This window comes from Ricinus communis, chromosome 3 (genome assembly GCF_019578655.1).
Source record: "Ricinus communis isolate WT05 ecotype wild-type chromosome 3, ASM1957865v1, whole genome shotgun sequence".
NCBI lineage: Eukaryota > Viridiplantae > Streptophyta > Magnoliopsida > Malpighiales > Euphorbiaceae > Ricinus > Ricinus communis.
The window spans coordinates 26,108,298-26,133,137 of NC_063258.1; the positions used below are offsets into that span (position 1 = coordinate 26,108,298).

Here is a 24,840-nt window from a genome sequence, read left to right on the forward strand (position 1 = left end):
CTACATTCCTCATCCTGCTTTTCCCTTCAGCAGGGGGGGTTCGTGCGAAATCGTGGAATTACAACACTGGTTTCTTGCTCATCAAAGGCTCAAGCCCTTATTTTTATAAAATCAGAAGAACAATATAATGATGGACAACTTGTAAAAATAGCTGATCTACTACTGGGAGAATTCAACTATCAACAAGCACTAAGGGAAGGATTCGTAGTCATAAGCCGGGCACTACGGTAAGACGTGAAAACACCCGATCCTATTCTGACCTCGATATGTGGAATCGTCTTGCGCCAATCTTAGCATTCAATTTTGTATTCCTGAATAATTTCATTTTTCAATTATTCAACCATTTCATTTTATCAAGTTGATTGTATCTTTTAAATTATCTTTCATTTCTTTTGTCAATTTACGTTCTTGTTATCTTTCTTTTTGTCCTCCAGAGTGTGGTACAGGTTGCTCAGCATGGTTCCGACCAGCAAGAAGATGTTGCTTGTTGGATACAACAGGATCAATAGGGCTAAAAACTCACTCGAGCAGGGCTCTAGAATAGTGAGTAAGCCGCATTGAGAATGGGTGGTGGGAGGGCATAGAGAAGACAATTTAACAACAAAACTAGATGCAATACCAGCCTAATCAACAGAATCAATAAACCAACACCTAATTACCATTTACTTGCCATTCTGACAAGATAAATCTTAGGATTGAGAAAATTTACTTGCCATCCTCACTAACTACAAACGCCCTATTTACTAAGAACCTTCTGCTTCACAGCTCTCCAAATTATTGCAGTTAAAAAAAAAAAAAAAACAGCAGAAAAGATGATGTTATTTCTCAAACTCTCCCCTCTTGCCTTTCTATGGAACTAATAACACATTTTTCCAATTTCCCCGCTAAGAATAAAGGCAGACTGATTAACTTGGATAACAGAGTCTAAGCATCGATCAAGACCTGACTATGGCATTTGTAATCACATTATAACGTGCAACAGGTCTGAAATCAGTAAAGCCACCAGAATTCTGCATTTTGTGGATGAAAAAAATAATTAATGCAACACAACTCTGCGCACATCCTTTCCATCAGGTCCTAATATTTCTTGAAAAAGATGCTTCTATACCCATCAGGGTCAAGGGCTTTATCATCTCGGGTGCTGAATATAGCATCCTTTATTTCTTAATCAGTATAGGAATTTGAATCCTGTCAATCTCTTCTTCACTCAACACCTTCCCTTCCTTCATGATAGAAGCACCGAAATGTTCTTTATTCAGTACAGAGTCACAATTAAGGATTTATAACAGTCAACCATAGCCTTCACAATTCTTTCTCGATCAATTATACCAGTATCATCCCCAAGCTTGATGCAATTGGAAATATGTTTTTGAATGATCAGTTATAGAAGAATTTAGTTCTTGCACCCCCAAGACAAACCCAGAACTGAATGTTTCTAGGTCTGTTAAGAATTATTTTTAGCTTCATCAGCAATGGCGCCAATTAATCTCCCAAGGTGGACAAGGAATACCTTGCACACAGTTAAACACAGCAAAGGAATCTGTTTCCACAGCTGGATGAGGGGAGCAGCAGATTGCAGCCAATAGTCGAGGCTTCTCTGAAAGCCAAAACTGCAGTTGCTAAAGGAGATATGCAATCCCTGATTCTTTCCATTCGCCACATTGGCAAAGCTATCGCGGCTGTATCAAGTAAGAAAAAGGATATGTAATATCGTCTGCATTTGCCATTATTAGGTGAATATGATCATCGTTGATGCTAAATATGTAGTTAATTATTAATTATAATATCTTGCTTTCTTAAATATAATATCAAAGAGAAAAAGAAAAAGAAAAAAAGGAGACAATCACTAGTGAAAAACGCTTGGCCAGCAATTTCTGAGGTGGTGGGTGGGTGCAGTTCCACTAATATAATTGAAACTGTTTATATAATTCAGGTAAAATAAAATCCAAACATCAAATTCAAAATTTTCTTCTCTTTCACCAATTTAATCTCTTAACGAATCACCGAAAACATAATTAATCTCTCTACGCTTGGTCCGTAGTAACAATAGCGTTATAGCTTTGAGAAAAAATAGCAAATATAACAATAGGAAACTCTATATAAGAATAATATCATACTAATAAAAAAATTCGGCCTCAATTTGAACACGTTTTAAATAAAAATAAATTTTTTATTGTAATAAATTATAATTTCTTAAAATTTTATTTTAAAAAATATTCTTTTATAATATATATATAATTTTTAAAAAATATATATATTATGATATGTTTTATCTTACTGTAATATTGTTTTGTCTCTCAATTTTATTTATATAATATGACTGGATATTAACATATTCTATTTTTAACTTATTATCTCACAAACAAAATTATATATTAATTCTGAAAAAAAAAATTTAGTACTCAAATCTTTATTAAGTTAATCTTTTTATGATCATAAATTTTATTTGGTTTCAAATGTAGAACTATAAAGAGATTTTAATATACTTATTTTTTTCACCTTTATTTAAGTGTCAAAAGTCTTTATTTTAAAAAGTAGAAATTTTGAGTTCAAATATTACGGCAGGTGAGTTTTCACTTTTACAGCGAATATAAGAAAATGATTGTTTTTGTTAGATAGTCTACCACCTATTAAGGCTTTCACGGATAACAAGAATATTTAATTTTATCTATTTACATTTTTATATCTTAATATTTCATTAGTTATTACAAGACTATTTAATAGATTATTACATTAACTATTTTCCAAAGAAAAAGTTCTAAACGAAAGGTTTGTTTATATTTTAAAACTACATGGCTGATATAATTTTATTTACATAACATCATGTAAGTATTATTTAAAAAAAAATAAAAATTTGAGAAATACTTATCTATATCAGGAGATTAATAACGAAATTCACAATCTGGATAAATAAATAAATAAAATTCATAAAATTACACAAAAACCACAAAGAAAAGTCAACAAGAATATCAACAATAGCAATTTAGTGAAAAACAAAAAGTTATTTCGAAGTATTCATATATATGCATGCATGCATTTGCCTGAACTTACTTGATGAGGTTTGGTAAAGAAAAAAGGGGGAAAAAAAAAAGAACTAAACAAAACTTCACTTGTTATGGAGCAACTCTTTGGATTGCTTTGTAATTATGCTGCATGCGTGATTATGTGTGCATGCAAGCGATTAAAGCTAATCCATGCAGATAGATGTAGATTAAAATCAATGATGATAATTAAGCATTAATTATTAAAGTTGATGTGAATGCAAGAAGAAACAATTCTAAAGAAGGGGATCAAAAGGTGAAAAAATTACGTAAAAATGACATGCAAAAGAGGAAAAGGAAAACGCGTTTACTTGAGGAATATAAAGCTAAAGAATTAAAAAGAAAAAGAGATGTCTACTCCTCCAATTATACATCATTCCATCAAATCACAATACACGGGGAAGTCCACTTCCACTCTCCAATAAAAAAAGGAAAAGAATCAAAAGATGGAATGAGCCACTAACTATTTCAATATGGTCCCACGCGTCTCCACTGAAAAGGAGACGAAGGAAAATGGACCAGCAAAGAAAGTGGATTATGAAAAAATTCTTAGCTATAAATACAAAGTAGTGCATGCTAATGCCAGGAGCTATATATATATATATATATATATATATATATATATATATATATCCACTTTCCATTGTATTGTTTGTGGGTTTGTCCCAATGGAAACTTTCTGGTTGGTTTCTCTTGTGATTTTGGCGATGGCTTTGTCTGTGCAAAGCCAATTGAGAAATGGGTTTTATTCTTCTTCGTGCCCACAGGCTGAATCCATAGTTAGGTCAACTGTTCAGTCCCACTTCCAAAAGGATCCAACCATTGCTGCTGGATTGTTAAGGCTTCATTTCCATGACTGCTTTGTTCAGGTTTCCTTTTTTTTCTTCTGCTTTCTTTCAGCTTCACAATTTTTGACAAATATCAGCTGGAATCTTTTTTTTTTTTAAGATATTCATTATTTACATAATATAACATGTCAACTTTGTATAATCTGACAAGCTTTTAATCATTATTTATAGTATTGTTTCACAGGGTTGTGATGGATCGGTGTTGATCACAGGGTCTTCTGCGGAGAGAAATGCATTGCCAAATCTAGGATTAAGAGGATTTGAAGTAATTGATGATGCCAAATCACAATTAGAGGCATCATGCCCTGGGGTAGTTTCATGTGCCGATATTCTAGCATTAGCTGCTCGTGATGCTGTAGACTTGGTAACTAATTAAATAATTAATCTCCTTTTGATCAATAATAATTGTACAAATTAAAATAAAAACATGATTTTCTCATATTGGAGATGCTTTGTTATAATTAATTACCACATTTATTTCAGAGTGATGGTCCAAGTTGGTCGGTCCCAACCGGCGGAAGAGACAGCAGAATCTCTTCATCATCTCAAGCCTCCAATTTACCTTCTCCTTTCGACTCTATCGCCGCTCAGAAGCAAAAATTTGCAGCGAAAGGTCTTGACGACGAGGATATCGTAACCTTAGTTGGTACCTATATATCATGTTTCTCTTCTTCCATTTTATGTTACCTTACATATACAATTACGTATGTTAATCAAACCTTAATGCATTAGTAAAGTCGATGCACCATAATTTAAATTTATGAAAGTAACCATGAACCCACTATATATGAAAAGTTTATGCACTGATTTCTTTTAAGTTTTTTTGTTTAAGTTATATTTAATTAAATGATTTACGTTGCAGGGGCACATACCATAGGTCAAACAGACTGCTTATTCTTCAGATACCGACTGTACAATTTCACAACAACAGGCAACGCAGACCCAACAATAAATCAATCATTCCTGGCTCAACTTCGAGCCCTCTGTCCAAAAGATGGTGATGGGTCGAAAAGGGTTGCATTAGACAAAGACAGCCAAAGTAAATTTGATGCAAGCTTTTTTAAGAATGTAAGAGATGGAAATGGAGTTTTAGAATCTGACCAGAGACTTTGGGATGATGCTGCTACTCGTGATGTTGTCCAAAAGTATGCTGGAAATATTAGAGGATTGCTCGGGTTTAGGTTTAATTTTGATTTTTCAAAAGCTATGATTAAAATGAGTATCATTGAAGTCAAGACTGGGACTGATGGAGAGATTAGAAAGGTTTGCTCCAAGTTCAATTGATGAAATAATCTCAGTGTAATTGTAAGAGAAAATAGAAAGAAGTGCGACATGCATAGAAAAAGTGCTGTTTAATGATTAGTGATGAAACAATTGTACAACCTACGTTGTAACATTACCAAAGTAATTAGTAGGAAAGTCCAAAAGACAAAAAATTATGATTTAATGAATTTACAATTTTCTGTAGATGTTTTTCACTTCATAAGTCTTTTAAGATATATATATATATACCACTCAAATTTAAAATCTTTTACTCTCAAAAGTAAATATTTTTACTATTTGATTGATTTTATATGTGATTTACTTTGAGCCTGTTTGATTCAGCTGGTGACTAATAAATTAAATTATTTATTAAAATTTTATTTCTGCTTACTGTTTTTAATATATATTATATTTAATGATATAAAATATTTATAATAATTAAAAATATTATAATTATTTTTTTAGCTCAATTATATTTATTATTAAAAATATTTATAAAGTTATTTTCAAATAGAAATTTAAATTTAAATTTTTAATAAATTTTTTTAATTTTAAATACCATACTTATAAATATTAAAATTAATTTAAGATAATAATAATAATAATAATTTATTATAAACTATAAAAATTAATTATACGGCATCAACTTTAACAACTTACTAATTTCATTAATTAGCCAATCAACAACAAATTCCATTATATATAGGGAGGTGTAAGAGAAAGCGTGTAAAATATATGTAACAAACTTTGACTAATCTAACTAACTATTGACAGCTCAGCAATCTAATTAAATATACAAAATTACAATGCATAATAGCCTCCCTCAAGCTATGCCCAGTTTGATAATAGAAGTCTGAAACTGAGGACTTGGTAGTGGCTTAATGAAACAATCTGCCAATTGATTAGCAGATGTAACGGGCAACAAATGAACATGTCTGGCTTGCAAGTGTTGACGAACAATGTGACAATCAATCTCTGTGCTTTGTACGTTCCTGAAACACTGGGCTATTTGGATCGCGGATTACCTATCACTGTATTTAAGAGCAGGCGAAGCATGTTGAACACGAAAGTCATCAAGTAAGTATTGCAGCCATTGAAGCTCACACACCGCAGAAGCAAGAGCTCTGTACTCAGCCTCGAAAGAGGATCTAGAGACAGTCTGCTGCTTCTTGGACTTCCAAGAGATGAGTGAAGAACCCATAAAAGTGCAAAAACCAGTGTGATAGATTTGTGTGTATCTAGGCAAGTGGTCCAATCTGAGTCAGTAAAAGCTTTAAGTCGTACACTAGAATCAACAAGAAAAATAAGCCTTAGCCTGGAGTCCCTCTGATGTATCTCAATACTCTATAAGCAGCAGATAAATGCAACTCAATTGACTTATCAAGAAATTATGAAGTTGTTGGATGACATAAGACAGATTTAGTCGAGTTGTAGTTATAATAGCCTTCCAATCAACCTTCGATATGCAGAAACATCCTGAAGTAGAGGACTACCAGCAGCTGATAGTTTGTTTGTACTAGACATTGGAGTTGCTGATGGTTTCGAATTGAGGAAACCTGTATTAGTAAGTATGTCTAAAGCATACTTGCGTTGACAAAGATTAATTCCAGCTTTTGACCTTGCTACCTCAAGTCCCAATAAAAACTTCAAAGGACCTAAGTCCTTGATTTTAAAAGTAGCATGTAGATGGTCTTTAAGCTTTTCATTTGTTGGCATAGAATTACTGATCACTATGACATCATCCACATAAATTAAAAGTAGAATGAAATGATCATCCTGTCGTTTAATGAACAATGACGAGTCTGAGTTAGCCTGAACGAAGTCCTTTACAATTAATGTTGAAGAAAGTTTGTGGTGCCATTATCTATTTGCTTGTTTCAAGCCATACAGAGACTTGACTAACTTGCAAACCTAATTGGACTCTTGTGAGTGAAAACCTGGAGGAAGAACCATATAGACCTCTGCTAACAATGCAAAAATGCATTATTAATATCAAGTTGGTGCAAGACCCAATTATTCGCAGAAGTAAGAGCAAGTCGCGTATTAATTGTTGTCATCTTAGCTACTGGTGAAAATGTTTCTAGTTAATCAATCCCTTCTTTTTGTGTGTAGCCTCCGGCAATAAATCTTAACTTACACCGTTCAATTATGCCATCAGAATTGTACTTAATTTTATATACTCACTTACAACCAATTGATTGTTTATCAAGAAGGAGAGCAATAAGTGTCCATGTATTATTGTCTTATAAATAAAAAACAAACAGTTTCTAGACGATGATCTGAACAAGCAAAATAAAAAAAAATTGATTTCTTTGAGAAAAGAATGAAAAACAATCGAGAACAATGTTGTTTGGCAAACAAGAGAAATAACGGAAAAGCAAAGAGAGAAAATAGAGAAAGCTCTGATACTATAGCAACTTTAGTGAAAAGTTACTAATTTCATTAATTAGCCAATAAAAAACAAACTCCCATTATATATAGAGAGAGGTGTAAGAGAAAGCGTGTAAAGTACATGTAATAAATTTTGACTAATTTAACTAACTCTTGACAGCTCAGCAAACTAATTAAATACATAGAAATATAATACATAATAAATTTAAATTAAATTATTACTAAGAAATTTAATAAAAATAATAATATTCAAATAAATAAATAAATAAATTAAATGTGATATCGATGTATTATATTTTTGGATTGATAAATCATAAATAAAATATATACTTTGAATCTTTAATTGAGCCCTCACCAATTAACCATTTGGACTGGTAATGTATATTTAACTCAAGTTAAATATAATAAACATCTACATATTAATCAAAAAAATAAAATTTATGTATAAAAATTATTAGACGAGATAATAATTGTATGATAGCTCCACAATAAAGTTTTTAAATTTCAAATGGTTATCAATTCTATGATTTGTAATTTGCCATAATATAATCAATCTTTTTTTTTTTCAATTGGGTATATGGGTTAAAAATTTGACCTAATTCAAGTTTAATATCTAATACTATCAAAGTCTATTCGGATAAAGAATCAATTTACCTCATGAATTATCTTCAAGAGTAAAATACATCTAATTTAAACTCTTTTAGTAAATAGCCTCCTGAACTTATATTTAAGGGTCAAATATATCTAATTTAAAATTTTTTATCAAATAGCCCATTGAACTTGCGTTCAAGAGTCAAATATATCTAACTTTTTTAAAATAAAATAATATTAGATTTTTAGGTTTTAGTTAAATTATAAAAATTAAAAATAATATTTATTTTATTAATTTACTGATATAATATATAGTGAGCACTATACAAAAATATATTTAGTAAAATTTAAAATGTAAATTTAATTGACCCAAAAATGCTAAATTATGGGCCATTTATTAAAAAATTAAAATTTGACTCATTTAATAGTTGTCATTTTTGGGTTAATTAAATTCAAAATTTAAAATTTTCTAAATATGCTTTTGTATAGCTTGTCATTGGATATTGTATTAGTAAATTAATAAAATAAATATTAATTTTAATTTTAATTTAATTAAAACCTAAGTTTTTTTTGAAAAAATTTAGATGTATTTAACCATTGGACACAAATTCAGAAAACTATTTGATGAAAATATGTATTTGACCATTGGACTTAAGATAAAATTTAAATCGAATGTGTTTGACATTTGATCATAAGTTGAACCTTTGTCCCTTTTAATTCCGTTGATTTTTCTTTTTTGCTTTTAGGGATAGCAATTAGGTGACTTATTTTGCGTTAATTATCTAGCAGAAGTTGCTTGGCTAGAAGATATTTTGGTTATGTAATGATGTTGGTCTCTAAATGAAGCTTTATCTTTTGGAGAAAAAAAAAGTCCGATTATGGCTGAAACAAAAGAAAATGAGACCTCACTATTTTCTCCTTACAATACGGGCAAGTTTAACCTGTCTCACAGGCCAGTTTATCCATCTCTCAGCTCTACTCTTGATTTCCTTTCTTGCTATTTTCAAATTTTTGCAACATTAAACCCTTGGTTTATTTGTGGTGGTGATGGGTGTTAACAGGATGGTTCTTGCCCCATTGACAAGATGCAGAGCGTTGAATGGAATACCCACAGCTGCAATGGTTGAGTATTACATTCAGAGGTCGACTGCTGGTGGACTTATTATCACTGAAGGCACTCTTATCTCCCCTACTGCTATTGGGTATAATCAATTTCCTTATCCTGATTTTTGTGCATGTTTGCTGACATCTTAAGAATTGGAATTAGTCAGTTCTGGTTTTGTGATACTGTTATTGTCTCTGAAACTCTTAAGTCTCAAGTTTGAATTCTAACCGGAGCCCAATTAACCCAAAAGATGTAAATTCTAGAAATTATTTTTCCTGTTTTTGTCTAGGATTTTCCTGTGTGATTAGGAGGAAATACTAAGTTCTGGAGTTGTTACATTTCGTAGATCCTGTGCTCTGTTTATTTTGACAATTTGTACTAATATTATGGGGGATTTTTAATCTGTTTGTTCTTAAATTTTAATTGTGGAACTTGCAGGTTTCCTAACGTGCCTGGAATTTACTTAGATGAGCAAGTGGAGGCATGGAAGAAAATAGTTGACGCAGTTCACGCCAAGGGAAGTTTCATCTTCTGCCAATTGTGGCATGTTGGACGTGCATCTCATTATGGTAAAGTACCACAAAAATTAAACAAAAACGCACTGATAGTTTTTGTTTTGAAGGAACGATGAGGAATTTGAAATAATTTATGGATTCAGGCGAAATTCATGATATGGATGAAACAGATATGGGCAAAATTTTATGGATCGTTCTAAATCCATTACCCACCAATTTCTATCAAATCATTGTTCCTCATTTGACAATTTCTCTGGTTCCTGTGTATTACACTGTGGTTACGTAGATTATCAACCTGATGGAGCTGCACCAATATCATCAACGGGTAAGGTCATCTCAGACGAGTACCAAATTCTGATGCCAGATGGGACCAGCACTACATACTCCAAGCCACGACCCTTGGAAATCTCTGAGATACCTACGGTGGTGGAACATTATCGTCAGGCAGCCGTGAATGCTATCAGAGCAGGTTCAGAAGTATTTATAAATTCCTTTTATCCGTTAATATATGCTTAATTGACACCAATGCGTTTATACTTAGCACTGGTGCTTGAGTTGGCAGCAGGGCTAAAACTACATCAACATGCAGGTTTTGATGGAGTGGAGATCCACGGGGCTTTTGGTTACATTATCGATCAATTCTTGAAGGATGGGATTAATGATCGAATGGATGAGTATGGTGGTTCAATTGAAAACCGTTGCAGATTCATGATGCAGGTTGTTCAAGCAGTAGTTTCAGCAATCGGAATAGACAGAGTTGGTTTCAAAATGTCACCATCAACTTTTCACAATGATGCTATAGATTCTGATCCACTCAAATTAGGCCTGGGAATAATTGACAGGCTTAACAAACTACAATCACAACTTGGCTCAAAACTAGCTTTTCTCCAACTCCAAACAGAATACGGCAGCGAAAATGAGCAGGTCCAATTCTTGAGAACTTGGAGAAGGGCTTTTCATGGAACTTTCATGTGCACTGGAGGATTTACCAGAGAACTAGGAATGCAAGCTGTTGGTGATGGTGATGCGGACTTAGTATCTTACGGTAGATTGTTTCTGTCGAACCCTGATTTAGTCTTGAGATTTAAGCTTAATGCACCTCTAAATAAATATGATAGGGAGACTTTCTACACAAGTGATCCCGTTATTGGGTACACAGATTACCCTTTTCTGAGCCAGTTAACAGATGGGAAGGAGGAGCCCTTTTCACACCCTTGAATGAAAGCTATCGGGATTGATTACATATATATACTTTGTAGCTGCACGCATTTGAAACGACCAAACCCACAACTCTATTAATTAATTCCCATAATTTCAATTATACTTTTTTCTCTTTCTTTTTAATTCTATGGTTTTTCTAGAGTACTTGAGCCTCTCCATTCCAAGCTTTCACTATATTTTTTAATTTTCTCTTGTTTTCTTTAATTTAGAGGTTTCGGATTTTTTTTTTTTTTTTTTTTTTATATACAATGCTAGGCGTTTTCCTGGATGTTACATGATTCTTATGAACATAAGAAAATTATAATTTAAAAATTGATTTTAATAATTACATAATATTTTATTTATAAGGTGATAATACTTATTCATATTAGGAATATCATTCTCATGTTGACAGGTGAATAGCAAGGTTTATTTCTTAAAAATGCCATTTTAAATGTTTTTTCATTTTGATAAAAGAATTTATGAAATAATTTTAATTTTAGGGGATGAAGACACAATATCTCATTTGGTATTAAGAAAGAAAATCTAATATAAAATGAATGGGGCATTTGACGATAATGTTTATTTGATGAATCTAGATTTAATAATAGAAAATTGTGAATAATTTATATTTAATTTATCTATAAAATGTGAGCAATATATAAAATATAATCAATCATAGAATAGAAAAATAAGAATTAATTTAAAATTATATAAGAATTACAAATATGGAATACTAGTCAAATTAGGTAATAAGAATTAATTTAAAATTATATAAGAATTACAAATATGGAATATTAGTCAAAGTAGGTATTCTATTTCTATGCCTAGCAATAGGTTGGATAAACTAAACCAAAACTTGGCCTAAAATTAGTTTTTCTTCAGCTCCAAACATCAATTATATGATAAAAAATGAAGCGCGTGAATGATATAATAAGAATATTTTTTAATTTAATTAAAATTTTAAAATTTAAATATTAAATATATAATTAAAATAAAAACTCTTGAAAAGAATATTTTATTATTTTTACAAGTTGATAAGGTCAAGACTCCTTAAAAAATCCTTAAGCCCCTAGACTTAATGCTAAAGTTTAATATCGGGTATTCGTACCAAAATAAAATAAAGTCTTACAGGATACCCACATGTTCAGGATTCAGTTTTAGGAGATTTCTTGTTTGTTTTCCTCTTTCAGTTATTATTCATTAGGTACAAATATAAATATTTGTATTTAGAAAAAAGTATAAATATTTGTACTTTCGATATATTAATAAATTTTTAATTTACTAATTTATTTTAAATTTTTAATTTATTCATCAGAATAGAATGAATTAGATATCATATGAAACTATCAAGACGTATATTATTAAAAAAATTTAGATTAAAAGTCAATTATGTGTATGGAAAACAATAATATAATTATTCTTTTTCTACAAATCAAACTTATTAAAAAAATAAGCAATGCACACTGATCTAAATATATAACTAGGTAGTTAGTTAATGAAATAATTTAATAAAATCGTTAATTTACTTAATCTTCTGTTTTGTGACCATCAATATTGATTAATAAGAGTATTTGAATTTAAAATTTTAATTCTAATTAATATGAGAATGTTCTTAATTTGGTATATGGATATTCTTTTTGAGATATTTTTCTTTCTATTGCTGTTCCAAAAGTAACAAAATTTATACTCTTTAAGAAGCCTTTTTTTTTTTGGGAATATATACCCTAGGGACCTTGAATTAGAAAGTGTCACTCTTAAAAAGTGGGGAGACCAACGTTTGTCACCTTTGCCTTGGAGATTCCATAAATTTAGAAAAAAAGAAAAGATCTAGAATATCCTCTGAATTCTGAAGCATTCATGGAAGTAATTTAACACATTATTATAGGAAATTATAATGATATACTACTACATGTTGTCTTTATTTCCACATCCACAATTCTCCACGGCACGGTCTCTCCACCACCACCACATGCTCAGCCGTCAGTATCCGTATGAAACCCGGAAACGACACCGTTTGTCTTGGATTCATCACCCACCATCCAACTCTGTAAAGAAAGAAAACACTATAAAGATAGAAAGAAAAAAAATAAACAATTACAACATTACCTTACTATAAAAAGAACCACTTGTCTAGAAAACGAAAACACAGGAAACCCCGTACCCATAACTCTATTAAATTATTTCCCATAATTTCGATACTTCTTTTCTTTTCTTTTTTAATTCTATCGCTTTGTCTTCAAGAGTACTTGAACCTCCACTCCAAGCTTTCACGATATTGAATTTGCACTAATTTTAGAGGTTCCGTATACTCTTTCTTTATCGAATTCTATACTCTTTTTTTTTTTTCTTAAGGCATTAATCTTTGTCTGTTTTGACATGATGGGTTCTCTTAATCCAATCTCAAATTCCCAATCTTTACTTAGGAAACCTCATCTTCAAGTTTCTTTATCTCCCTCTACTAATTTCCAATCAAGTTTTGTGCCCAGAAGTGTTTCTTTTCAATTTCCAGTTCCTAAAATTGCCAATATGCCACCTTTGAGAGCTACTTCTACTGTTGTTTCTGCAACCACAGCAGAGAAACCGAAGAAGAGGTACCCAGGAGAGGCAAAAGGGTTTGTGGAGGAGATGAGATTTGTGGCTATGAAATTGCATACAAGAGAGCAGGCTAGAGAAGGAGAGAAGGAAGTTGAGAAGCCTGAAGAGAAGGCTGTTCCTAAATGGGAGCCTTCTGTCGATGGGTATTTAAGGTTTTTGGTTGATAGCAAGTTGGTTTATGATACCCTTGAAGGAATTGTTGATGAGGCTGCTTTTCCTTTTTGTGAGTACAGTCAGCTTCTTTTGGTTTAAATGCCTTATCTTTTTGATAATTCGTTTGGTACCCTTTTGTTAATTTGAACATTACTGATTGTGTTAATGATTTGTTGTGATTGAATGATTTTTTTTTCAATGGTTTGATTATTGTGATTGGCTTACTTGGTGCATGGATTCTGTTGATAGAACTTGAAAGTTTACAATTGTTTGTTTCTGCTATTAGACTACGACTCTTAATTTTGGTCTGTGACTGTTTGAAATTTTAATAGCAAAGTTGTCTGTTGTGTTGTTTAGCTGCTTATATGATATTGCTTAAGAATAAGCTTTAGTTCTGATATGTTCAAGCATAGATTCTCACTGAGCTTCATTATTTTGTTTTGGTTCGTTGGGTGGTTCAAATTTCAATGTCTATGACCACAGAAAAACACTTGCACATTTTTTTGCAACTTCACATGGATGGTTTGCAATAGTTTTTGCTGGTGGTTGAATGTTTTGGTTTTAGCTTTTAACTCTTTGAAAGTAGCCGTTTCAGTTCTGTAGGTATTATGCTCTACTGACTAAATCATGGATGAAAAGACCTTAGATATCATTTTTACAGGTTCTTTTGCATCACCTGGTCTTGTTATTTGTCCGTGTTAGTGCTTACATTGATGGACTGCAGTTGGCAGTTTGCATCTACTTTCCCTCATGACGATTTCATTCTTATACCTAGATGCTGAGTTCAAAAACACTGGACTTGAAAGATCTGAAGCGCTGGCAAAAGATTTGGAGTGGTTCAAGGAACAGGGCTATGCCATTCCGGAACCATCTTCTCCTGGCGTCAATTACTCGCAGTATCTGAAGGAATTGTCAGAGAAGGATCCTCAAGCATTTATTTGCCACTTCTACAATATATATTTTGCCCACACTGCTGGTGGCAGAATGATTGGAAAGAAGGTAAACCAATATCTATTTAAAGGATGGCTTCAAAAATACTTTCTTATATCGTAATTGGAGGTGCAAGACTCAGAATCAGGCTGTAGTTCAGTGACCAATACTCGTTTTCTTGACTTATGAATCTGTTATTAAAAGAAATCAAAGCATTATTTTTAATTTAAATTAACCACAGCTTTACCTAATATCAAAGTCCACTAAACTTAAAATATATAAATGCATTTAAGGGGTTCTTGTCAATGCAATTGTGAGGTCTCCTCAAGATTGAGGATCACATAGTTTCTAGTCATATAGCAGTTGGTTAACACAAAAGGTCATGCTTTTCCAACAACAGAAAATTTAGTGGTTTGCCTGTTAGGGTAATGTGAAGGATATTTTAGTGTTCGAGGGATTCTACTGACATTTCATCTTTCTCATTATGTTAGGTGGCAGAGAAAATACTTAACAGCATGGACTTAGAGTTTTATAAATGGGATGGTGACCTTTCTCAACTGTTGCAGAATGTGAGGGATAAGTTGAATAAAGTTGCTGAGGTAATTTTCTTTTTACTCTTGCGTAGTTCTGCTGTTTTACATTATGTTAACTGATAGATGAGTTTGTTTATCTGATTACTCAGGGCTGGACCAGAGAGGAGAAGAACCACTGTTTGGAAGAAACTGAAAAGTCATTCAAGTATTCAGGGGAGATCCTCCGACTAATATTGTCATGATGTGGATAATTGTTCTATCTCCTTGTTATTTCTGTAATGGTGCGCAAGCATATATATATATATATTTATGGCTATATCGAAAAAATGCTTTGATTTATATTCGAACACAATTTCTCAATGGAAATGAAAGCACTGCACTTGTACATTAGTACACTACAACTTCATTTTACATATGAATGCATTTAGGATAGCAGTCGTGGCTTATTTGCGCCTAAGCTGTAGGGTTGGAGCAGGCTGGCATTCATATTCTTGATTGGATTGATTCTGTGTGGGGTAAACGATTCGCTCATGCAAAGGATTGCAACCATACAGGTGAACCCATTAATGGTTCCAGGATATTGGAGCTCGAATGACGACCTTTGCTAAGCCTTCATTAGTATATGTTTTGCTTGAGCAGGGTGGTGCTAGGAGTTAACTCTGAAATGTATGGCTGGCTTCAATTTAAAATAGTGAACATTGGGTGTTTGGGTTTAGGTGGAGCACATGCAGGATAAGAAACATAAACACGTTTTTGGGTTGGTAGCATCTAAAATGCACCATTGTACTGGCTATGAACCTTCTCCTTTAAAAAGATGTGACAACACCATATACATTTCCCTTTCCTGATTTTATATATAATATCATTTTCTCTTCTTTCTTGTCATTCTTTTCCTTTATCTACACTACAACACCAATTCAAGATGGACATTGATTATTTTAGTTAACAATGATATTATAATAATCTTTTTATTAAGAAAAACTAATTGATTACCTTTAATTCGCAAGAAACTCGAAATCCACCAATTAAAAGAGGCTGCTGCTACTTTTTTTACTTCTCTTTTTGTTTTTGTTTTGTTTTCTGTCCTTTTTTCTGGAGAAGCTCAGGCACCAGATGAGATGTTGGCCTTCTTTTTTGAAAAGATGAAGGAGATGGTGTGGCAGCAATTCATTCCTGTTAGCTCCATTGTTGCAATACAAAACAGATATAGTAGTGACAATGATTTTTTTTTTTCTTTTTTTTTTTTTTTGTATTTTTAGATAATGTAGCCATTTAATTTAAATGGGAATTTTAGGGAGATGCTTATTGTGATCGGAGATTATATAAAGACAGATATTATTTTCAAGAAATTAAATGCAATAAATGAAAATAATATGAGAGAGAGAAAATTATTTAATTATTTTTCTGGTATTTATTATTTTAGTTAATAAAATATAAAATGGCAATTTACTTTTGAACCAATCAATTAATGCATTTAGTAAAGCTAACTCTACAAGAAGATTTCATACATATATATAGAATATTATTTTCACGTGTCATCTTAAATTATTATTTTTATGGCATTTACATAAAATTAGCATTTAATTCTTTTTATATTTTTTCAGATGATCATTGAATTGTTAGTCCGTAAATGAATACTCACGAAGGTATTAATAATTTTGCTGAGGCATACAAAATTAATTAAAGTAGTTATCAGTGATGATACAACCAAAACCAGCGCTGCGTGTATGTGTGTGTATTAATATTATGAAACGAATACTGGTTGATGAGATAAACCTACTCTCCTCACCTGAGTGAAACTGTGACAAATCATAGCAGCACCAAAAAACAGGAAAAAGAAATGGTCAAACTACTCTCTTTCCTGCTCATCTTTGTCTTCTTCTCCATAATTTCTCCACCTGCTACATCTGTCTCGCCTCCACAACCTCATCTTCTCAACTCCTTCCAGCCTAAATCTATTCAGGTATGTTTTCTGACGAGGTCTTGATCACTGTTCGACAAGAAACTAATTAATATTTGTTTTTCATTCATTTTGGCATGTACCATAATCATAATCAGGCTGCAAATGCAAGAAGCTGTTCTTACACAGTTGTAGTCAAGACTAGCTGCTCCTCTTCATCTTACACCAGAGACAAAATAAGTCTTGCATTCGGTGATTCCTATGGGAACGAGGTTAGTACCAAAACCATAATAGTTCTCTGTCTGCCTTCTTGTAGCCCTTAAAGAATTGTTTTCCTTCCACTGACTTGGCTTCCTTGGGAATCGAGAAAAGGATATTAACATGAAAATGTAAGAACAGCCCATCCAAGAAAATTGAATTGTTGTTAAAGGGTAGTGAATTGGTTCCTTTTTTGACCTTGTTCTTAGGTCTACTTGAAGAGGCTCGACGATCCATCGTCAGGGACTTTTGACAGGTGTTCATCTGATACATTTCAGATAAGTGGACCCTGCACATATGGTATCTGTTATCTGTACCTGCTTAGGCGAGGATCGGACGGTTGGAAGCCTGAGAGTGTGAAGATCTACGGTCCAAATACCAAGACTATTAACTTCAAATATAATACATTCCTTCCAAATGGAGTGTGGTATGGCTTTAATCTGTGTAGGCATGCGTCCTCATCTAGAAGTATGTAGTAGATGACCAAAATATAATAATGGTTGTAACTGTTGAAGTTTGATTTTCTTGAAAGACATTAACATTGCAGTAATCGTATTACGTTTGCTGTTAGATATAAGTAATTATGTGATGTATGTCCCATATGGAATAGAATAAGATTGAAGTGTTTAAAAAGTATTTTTGCTAAATAAGATGACTTTTATAAAAAGATGTCTTTGTTTAACAAGGTTTCTATGCTTTCTTTTCTATTGTACAATAGTGCCTTTGTTCAATAAGGTGTCTATTATGAAAATATGCCTTTGTATTTATTGTGAAAAAGTGTCTTTATTCAATAAGGGATCTACTGCAAAAGGGCGCCTTCGTTCAATAAAAAGTCTATAAATTTGACTTTGTAGGCTATTGAAAAACGACTTCTTCTTTTCCTTCTTTCTAAAAAAAATCATAAACATATTCTCACTATTCTTGGAAGAATATCAGTTTATTGCAACTGTTATTATGTAGCTTTATTGAATCCTTTAAAAAGTTTACTTGTTAACCAGTTTGTAATATAGTGGGGCCATAATTTCTTTAGGAACAGTGTTATCACATTCTAAGCCAATAATCTTAAAGAAATTAAACCACAATAGAGGCTAATGATTCAAAGTCTGTTCTTTTGAAGATGTTCAATCCTGATGCATGCAAATTGGATCGTTTTGATGGAACCAATTTCACTCGCTAGAAAGACAAATTACTTTTCCTTCTTACTGAATTGGGAGTTGCATATTTATTAAGTAAAAATTTGCGTGCAATTCTTGAACCAACTAATGATAAAAACTAATGATAAAAGTGAAGTAATCAAAGCATCTAGAAAGAAGCGTGAGGATGATGAAATAAGGTACGGACAAATTTGTAAGTATGAAATTCTTTAAATTTCAAATGGTTGATAATAAGTCTGTCATGGATCAAGTTGATGAATTATTTGTCTTAGTTTCTAAATTTAAGGATTTAAAAGTGGAAGTATCTAAACAATTACAAGTGGCTGCTGTAATTGTAAAATTGCTGCCCACTTGGAATAATTATAGAAATAAATTTTTACACACTTCTGAAAATGTCACTATACACCAAATTATAAAGCATATTCGGATTAAAATTAAGAAACATAGTGGGGGTTTTGCTTTGTGTCAATTATATTATATAAAAAATGTCCTATCTAAGTTTAATTATATAGGAATTAAGGAAGCTAATACCCATTTGATGTTTCAAATAAATTGATAAAACATTTTGGAAGGTCTGTTTTAGTCAATTAGACTATGCTAGTGCCATTAGTAGTCTAATATATGCTATGCATTGTACAATACCTGATATTGCTTTTATTGTTTGAAAACTTTCAAGATTTACTCATAATCCTAGTATTGAATATCGGAAGAGTTATTGGTTATCTTTAAAGGACTAAATCCTTTGCGTTGTTTTATAACAAGTTTCCTGCAATACTATAAGGTTATACAAATGCTAGTTGGATAACTAGTGTTAAAGAAAATAAATCAATGTTTGGTTGGATTTTCACTTTAGGTGGTGGAGCTATTTCTTGGACTTCTAAGAAACAAACATGTATAACTCATTTTACAACGGAGTCTGAGTTTATTGCTTTAGCAGCAGCGCGTAAAGATGCTGAATAGCTAAGAAATTTGTTGCCGGACATAGATTTGTGGCCAAAACCAATGCCAGCAGTTTCTTTGCACTGTGATAGTCAAGCAACAATGTTTAGGGCGTTTAGCAAAGTTTATAAATGGTAAATCTAGACATATTACATTAAGACATGAATATATTAGACAACTGATTTCTGATGGTATAATCACAGTTGTCTATGTTAGATCAAGTAAAAATCTAGCAGACCTATTAACAAAAGCACTCTCGAGAGATATGATAAAGAGTACAAGTATGATGGGTCTAAAACCAAACTAATAAGTCATCGATAATGGGAACCTTACCTCTCTAATTGCTTCGCAATTCTAGAGGTTTAAATGTTAAAAACAAGTTATTAATGATAGTTAGCAAGTACTAGATTTTGTGGTACTTATGAAAAGAGGTTGAATGTATAGCCTTCTTAATGAAGATTTGTTCAGCTTATGAATAAGAAAGTTTTAATTAGAAACTTCAAGGATTTTTCACCTATTTGAATACAAGAAGTGGTGCCGCGGTTTCTATTAAGAGTTTGGATATAAATTCTTTGTAAGTGTTCATGAATTAAGAGGTAGCATAAGGCCATAATGTGGTGCTAAGTTCACGGTGAATATGTAGAGAATTTTTTTAAAATTTTGTATGAATGACATTTCCGATCTTATTATATACGAATTATGGTTTAACTCAATTTACAGTATTATCAATTTTGATAAAATCTTGAAGTGTTTATACTAATAGTAGGTTTAAGTCGAAAGCATAAAGTTTTATTGTTTATGATTTGATTCATTATTAACTAAGTGGGGAATTGTTAGATATAGTTAATAATGAGATGTATGTCCCATATGGAATAGAATAAGATTGAAGAGTTTAAAAGTAATTTGAAGTGTTTAAAAATGCATTTGCTAAATAAGATGACTTTGCAAAAGGATGTCTTTGTTCAATAAGGTATCTATTATGAAAGGATACCTTTGTGTCTATTGTGAAAGAGTATCTTTGTTCAATAAGGTGTCTATTATGAAAGAATGTCTTTGTGAAAGAGTGTCTTTATTCAATAAGGTATCTATTGCAAAATGATGCTTTTATTCAATAAGAAGTTTATAAATATATGACTTTGTAGGCTATTGGAAATCAACTTCTTATTTTCCTTTTTTTTTCTAAAAAGAAAATCAGAAACATATTCTCTCTATTATTCGGAAAATATCAGTTTATTGCAACTGCTATTCTGTGACTTTGTTTTAATTCTTTAAAGAGTTTACATATCAACCGATTTGCAATATAGTGGGAGCATTGTTTCTTTAAGGATAACATTATCACGTTCAAAGCCTTCTGGATTTCTTCCAATAATTACTTTAAAAATTTGTGTTTTCCTTTCATTTGAAAAATAATTTGATGTTTGATATAAAACAATAAGGCTACGTTGTAGAGTGAAATCAAAAAATAATGAATGTGCCAACCACTTTCGCAGTTAACCAGAATTGCTTATCAATCTTGTAATCGAGACTTTGTGCAACGAAAATTAATGTAAAATAATGTTGACACTGGTGCATATTATTCTAGCACAAGAGCTTAAGAAGCTTGGGATCTTATTCCATTAAAGCTTCAATTTTCGGACTCATGCAGTGGGTCGGATGAAAAGTTGCCACTTTAAACAAAGGCTTTCTCCAATAAGCTGATCCGTTTAGCAGTATAGAACACTGATCTTCATGCAGTATGCGACAAAAATTTAATTTTAAGATAGAATGGAAAGAAATATGATCAGTTAGGGTCGGGGAGAGTAAGCCTGAAATGAAATTCATGCACATTAAAAAAGGTAGCTTAGATCTTATCCAAACCGAGCATGAGCCGAGCCACCCACAGACTTCAGGGAGCATCAGAGCTAATGTATAATGCTTGACAGGAGACGAGTGCGATTCCACGACATGCTTGTTCTTGATGAATTAGCCAAGAAAAACTAAGATAAACCAGGTCTCTCAATCTTCTGCAGTCTTATTGAAACAAATATAGTATGCTGAATGTTACATGTTAAGAACTTGCTGAAGTAAGGCAGGACGCTGAATTTAAGGGCATTGATCAGTATTTACTTTGCCACGTAGTTTTCACATCATTTTAGCATATGACTTCTTGACTAGCTCAAATTAAAATAAAGGAGTTTGACACTAGCTTCAAGGCATGGCAGCATTTATGAGATGAAAATAACAGAGAACTATACGACTTTTTTTTTCTTTTATTTTACCTGCATGAAACATTTTCATACTTTGTGACCCATAATCAAATACAAAATTTCAACAATTGGAGCATGACATTTCAACGAAACAAAACAGATAATAGATCATGAGTTTCAAAAACTGGCTCATTTCACTGAAGATTTAGTTCTAATAAGATTTTTAATCATCAAAAGTGCTCATGAAGCCACCAATAAAGCCAGCTCCATTACAATTTCCACACAGAATGTCCCGTTTACCTCTGCAAGGCAAAAGAATATGTTTATCTTTAAAAAAGAAATATGAAAGGGAAAATGAAACAATTGTATCAATCACATTCAATGGGAGCTAGGGAAGACACTCAGATTGGAGACCGATTCAGCATGATAAAAGAAGGAATAATGGATAGACTTCAAAGTTTCAAGACTTGTAAATTTGCACATGTGATTTTCCCTCCCCAAAAGGAAAAAGGTACAACATGTCATGTCTTTATCAGGAATTATGTAATGGGGTGCATTAAGTTTGAATACAACACAAAAGGCTAGAGATTCTAAATCTTGTTTATCAAAGTAATCTCACAGTTTCATTTCTGAATAAAAGCTAGAGTTTTCACTGTATAAAGGCCTCCACTATACCCAAGAAAAGGTGGCTGACTGAGCCAGCGTAACAATGTTATTGTCCTCTTCGGTTAAATTTTAATCAATTACATATGTGCCCATAATGAAGCATAGGTGGCATAAAAAGGCTTGTTTTATTTGAATTGATTTCCCCATATACACAGAAAGGAAGCATGCTACTATCTGCGCATTTGTAAGAATATTCCAGCAGGAAGAGAAGATTTAATTAGTACACATCTTTTTGTTTTTGTACAGGGAAATAAAGTAGTGTATGGAGAATGAAAAGATAGCAGGGGCAGAAAAAGAATCATAGAGATGAAACTTAAGTTGTCGTTGATTCCAAAACCATGTTTTGTCTCTTACTAAAATATGCGACAATCTGTTCCCTGATAGTTTCAGCTAAAATGCATCTTAAGGATCAACGAAATGACATCGACACTCAGAATTATATGCTTGACAGCTAGCCCAATACTAAATAGCTAAAGAATAAGTTGCTGCTGCTAGTACCTGCAAAGCCAGCATAATCCGCCTGCTTTAAACTGTCCATTGAAGTGGTCCACAGAATTGACTCCTGTTCCTTTGCATTGGGAACACAATAGAGCACCTGGAAATTTGACAGGAAGGTAGAAACTTTTTATGAGCTGAGATTTTCTGCTAATGGTTTTACTGGAAAAGAATACATTTCCAAATCAAGCAGTGAAATTTGAGGACAATTCAGGTGGTGTATTGGGAACAAATGACAGGATCTATGTGTACATTATCCTTAGGAAAGATATATTCATAGTAGTTCTATGTGGCCAAAAGTTTGAATAGAAGGTTCACGATAAAACCAGATAAATCTGCCTGATTAAGATAATCATCACGCAACCACATTGAAAATGTAGTCGCATCAAAGAATACATCAGTTATTATGCTTTGGTGCTTGATACCTCCAAAGCTTATAGCAGTTAAAGACATTGTCAAATAAACCACTTCACGAGGGAATCAGCATCAATAGAACATACATATCATATGTATGCAAAAATCAATCAGAAATCAAATAAATTTGTTTGAAGTATACAAAGAATGTTACGAACAGCACCACCATATTGAAAATACAGCAGCAATAGATAGCTAGAGAATGAGAATCTTAAGTAGCCTCCTGCAGGAAGCATGAGCAAATAGAAGTTCTACTGCTGCAGGTAATTAATGGCCAGCAGTTTGTATTAATAGTACCTATTGCCAAACTGTTGCAAATGAATAGAAGATACAAGGGAAGGTAGATCGAGTACCATTTCCATCACAATCAGCACAGACTATGCTATTTGGTTTAGTGCCTTTATCACTGTCTGTAGCCTGTCAAACCAAGAGAAAATTGACTTTCAAGCAAAAATATACAAAAACAACAAAACTGGGAACATCAAGCTTTCATGAATTGCAAATTTAAAAAATCCATGTCTCATGCTCATTTTAAAATTGGTTATAGAAATCTTTTAGCCATTTTCTTTAATCTAAAATTAGTCCATGAACACAGCATTTCTTAGAGCCTTGACCCTGGTACTTATCAGCCAAAACATGAACCGTTTTTGCAATGAACTGTCCAATTAGCCTACTTTTTTCCATTAAGCATTGTCCATCCACTGCCCTCATAAATGACTAATAGGTTAATACTATTTTAGCTTTCTGTATCATCATATGAAGTTTTGTATTGCCAAACTAACTATAGCAGCAAACTTATCTTTTTACGACTTCATACATAGGCATCAAGCACTCAGAAGCACTTGACCTCATCAATTTCCCTTCGAGATCGCCTTTCAATTATCCTCTTCAATCACCATGAACACTTTAATCCCAGATTATCAGAATGACCATTCATAGCTATCTCCAACTAACCCTTTATTTTCTTTCTCAAATTCACCTATTCACGCACTATAACTTGCCAAATAAGAAAAATGAATGAACACCTATTTCTGACTTTTAAACCATGATTTTCATATAATATAATTCATTACAACTTTGAAACATTCAGATGGTGCATGAACTAAAATTTCTTTCTTTGTCCATTGTTTAATCGAATTGTCATGGAAATTGAACCCTTACCTTTCCAGCGCTCACCTTAACCTCCAAAGATTGAAATTTACTACTTTTAGAGCTTTGGAAAACTTTGTTCACTCGAAGAACCTTCCCAGCAACTGAATCCCCAAGAACTACTGCTAATAACATCACAATAAATAAAATGCAATCAAAAACAAAAACAACAAAAGAAGAAAAGAATACCCAAATATCAATCTTGATTAAGAGAGGTACCTGGTCTGTTGGGAGACACAAAAGAGCAAACAGGAGTAGTAAAGCATATGGTAGTTACCATTTTAAAGAGAAATGCTAATCTGGGTTCTTTCTTGAGGTGATTTTTGAGTGAAAAGACTAATCTTTAACTAAAAAAGGAGTCAAAAGGAGAGCAAAACGTCTGTTCCTGCGTACGTTTTACTTGGTGGTAACGAGCCCACATATACTCAATTAGCAGATAAGGCATCACTAGTTTGCAGGAAAGAAGACAGTAATTTCTTTAAATTTTACTTAAATACCCTCTGAGTTTAAT

General features: G+C 32.4%; 5 protein-coding genes and 1 long non-coding RNA gene across 10 annotated transcripts; 4 read left to right on the top strand and 2 right to left on the bottom strand.

Moving 5' to 3' along the window:
* The first annotated feature begins 3,664 nt into the window (after positions 1-3,664).
* On the top strand, positions 3,665-5,356 carry LOC8275889 (peroxidase 25). 2 transcript variants are annotated; one of them, XM_002524451.4, is made up of 4 exons: positions 3,665-3,910; positions 4,074-4,253; positions 4,373-4,535; positions 4,752-5,356. In XM_002524451.4, the coding sequence occupies exons 1-4, from the start codon at positions 3,710-3,712 to the stop codon at positions 5,171-5,173; spliced, it is 966 nt and encodes a 321-aa protein (XP_002524497.2). In that variant the 5' UTR covers positions 3,665-3,709; the 3' UTR covers positions 5,174-5,356. The 2 variants fall into 2 exon arrangements, with proteins under 2 accessions (XP_002524497.2, XP_025014091.2); XM_025158323.2 differs by having other exon boundaries at positions 3,749-3,910; positions 4,061-4,253.
* Positions 5,357-8,937: 3,581 nt separating this feature from the next.
* Positions 8,938-11,098, top strand: LOC8275888 (12-oxophytodienoate reductase 3). Its single transcript, XM_015722545.3, has 5 exons — positions 8,938-9,086; positions 9,196-9,336; positions 9,678-9,808; positions 10,041-10,223; positions 10,344-11,098. The coding sequence occupies exons 1-5, from the start codon at positions 9,013-9,015 to the stop codon at positions 10,970-10,972; spliced, it is 1,158 nt and encodes a 385-aa protein (XP_015578031.3). The 5' UTR covers positions 8,938-9,012; the 3' UTR covers positions 10,973-11,098.
* Positions 11,099-13,040: 1,942 nt separating this feature from the next.
* LOC8275886 (heme oxygenase 1, chloroplastic) lies at positions 13,041-15,561 on the top strand. The gene is made up of 4 exons (XM_002524448.4): positions 13,041-13,775; positions 14,481-14,704; positions 15,127-15,234; positions 15,318-15,561. The coding sequence occupies exons 1-4, from the start codon at positions 13,334-13,336 to the stop codon at positions 15,408-15,410; spliced, it is 867 nt and encodes a 288-aa protein (XP_002524494.2). The 5' UTR covers positions 13,041-13,333; the 3' UTR covers positions 15,411-15,561.
* Positions 15,562-16,815: 1,254 nt separating this feature from the next.
* On the bottom strand, positions 16,816-17,393 carry LOC125369473. Its single transcript, XR_007215171.1, has 2 exons — positions 17,254-17,393; positions 16,816-17,158 (listed from the first exon to the last, which is right to left on the bottom strand). It is a non-coding gene; the product is annotated as an uncharacterized LOC125369473 (long non-coding RNA).
* Positions 16,996-18,008, top strand: LOC8275885 (embryo-specific protein ATS3A). The gene is made up of 3 exons (XM_002524447.4): positions 16,996-17,131; positions 17,227-17,340; positions 17,536-18,008. The coding sequence occupies exons 1-3, from the start codon at positions 17,009-17,011 to the stop codon at positions 17,800-17,802; spliced, it is 504 nt and encodes a 167-aa protein (XP_002524493.2). The 5' UTR covers positions 16,996-17,008; the 3' UTR covers positions 17,803-18,008.
* A 3,629-nt stretch (positions 18,009-21,637) lies between these two features.
* Positions 21,638-24,765, bottom strand: LOC8275884 (protein BUNDLE SHEATH DEFECTIVE 2, chloroplastic). Of its 4 annotated transcripts, none has more exons than XM_002524446.3 (5): positions 24,549-24,765; positions 24,357-24,451; positions 23,534-23,597; positions 22,770-22,866; positions 21,638-21,907 (listed from the first exon to the last, which is right to left on the bottom strand). In XM_002524446.3, the coding sequence occupies exons 1-5, from the start codon at positions 24,607-24,609 to the stop codon at positions 21,829-21,831; spliced, it is 396 nt and encodes a 131-aa protein (XP_002524492.1). In that variant the 5' UTR covers positions 24,610-24,765; the 3' UTR covers positions 21,638-21,828. The 4 variants fall into 4 exon arrangements, with proteins under 4 accessions (XP_002524492.1, XP_015578019.1, XP_015578020.1 ...); XM_015722533.2 differs by having other exon boundaries at positions 24,342-24,451; positions 24,549-24,760; XM_015722534.3 differs by having other exon boundaries at positions 24,357-24,454; positions 24,549-24,750.
* Positions 24,766-24,840: the final 75 nt, after the last annotated feature.

Bases quoted from the DNA above. Each gene is read 5' to 3' on its own strand.
- LOC8275884 (XM_015722532.3), bottom strand. From the start codon at position 24,609: ATGGTAACTACCATATGCTTTACTACTCCTGTTTGCTCTTTTGTGTCT. The intron at 24,455-24,548 runs GTACCTCTCTTA...TGATGTTATTAG, and splicing joins TGTGTCTCCCAACAGACCAG to CAGTAGTTCTTGGGGATTCA. The intron at 22,867-23,533 runs GTACTCGATCTA...TCAAATTTCCAG, and splicing joins TGCTGATTGTGATGGAAATG to GTGCTCTATTGTGTTCCCAA.
- LOC8275885 (XM_002524447.4), top strand. From the start codon at position 17,009: ATGGTCAAACTACTCTCTTTCCTGCTCATCTTTGTCTTCTTCTCCATA. The intron at 17,132-17,226 runs GTATGTTTTCTG...AATCATAATCAG, and splicing joins TCCAGCCTAAATCTATTCAG to GCTGCAAATGCAAGAAGCTG. The intron at 17,341-17,535 runs GTTAGTACCAAA...CCTTGTTCTTAG, and splicing joins GTGATTCCTATGGGAACGAG to GTCTACTTGAAGAGGCTCGA.
- LOC8275886 (XM_002524448.4), top strand. From the start codon at position 13,334: ATGATGGGTTCTCTTAATCCAATCTCAAATTCCCAATCTTTACTTAGG. The intron at 13,776-14,480 runs GTGAGTACAGTC...TCTTATACCTAG, and splicing joins TGAGGCTGCTTTTCCTTTTT to ATGCTGAGTTCAAAAACACT. The intron at 15,235-15,317 runs GTAATTTTCTTT...CTGATTACTCAG, and splicing joins AGTTGAATAAAGTTGCTGAG to GGCTGGACCAGAGAGGAGAA.
- LOC8275889 (XM_002524451.4), top strand. From the start codon at position 3,710: ATGGAAACTTTCTGGTTGGTTTCTCTTGTGATTTTGGCGATGGCTTTG. The intron at 4,254-4,372 runs GTAACTAATTAA...CATTTATTTCAG, and splicing joins CTCGTGATGCTGTAGACTTG to AGTGATGGTCCAAGTTGGTC. The intron at 4,536-4,751 runs GTACCTATATAT...TTTACGTTGCAG, and splicing joins GGATATCGTAACCTTAGTTG to GGGCACATACCATAGGTCAA.
- LOC8275888 (XM_015722545.3), top strand. From the start codon at position 9,013: ATGGCTGAAACAAAAGAAAATGAGACCTCACTATTTTCTCCTTACAAT. The intron at 9,087-9,195 runs GCCAGTTTATCC...GGGTGTTAACAG, and splicing joins AAGTTTAACCTGTCTCACAG to GATGGTTCTTGCCCCATTGA. The intron at 9,337-9,677 runs GTATAATCAATT...TGGAACTTGCAG, and splicing joins ATCTCCCCTACTGCTATTGG to GTTTCCTAACGTGCCTGGAA.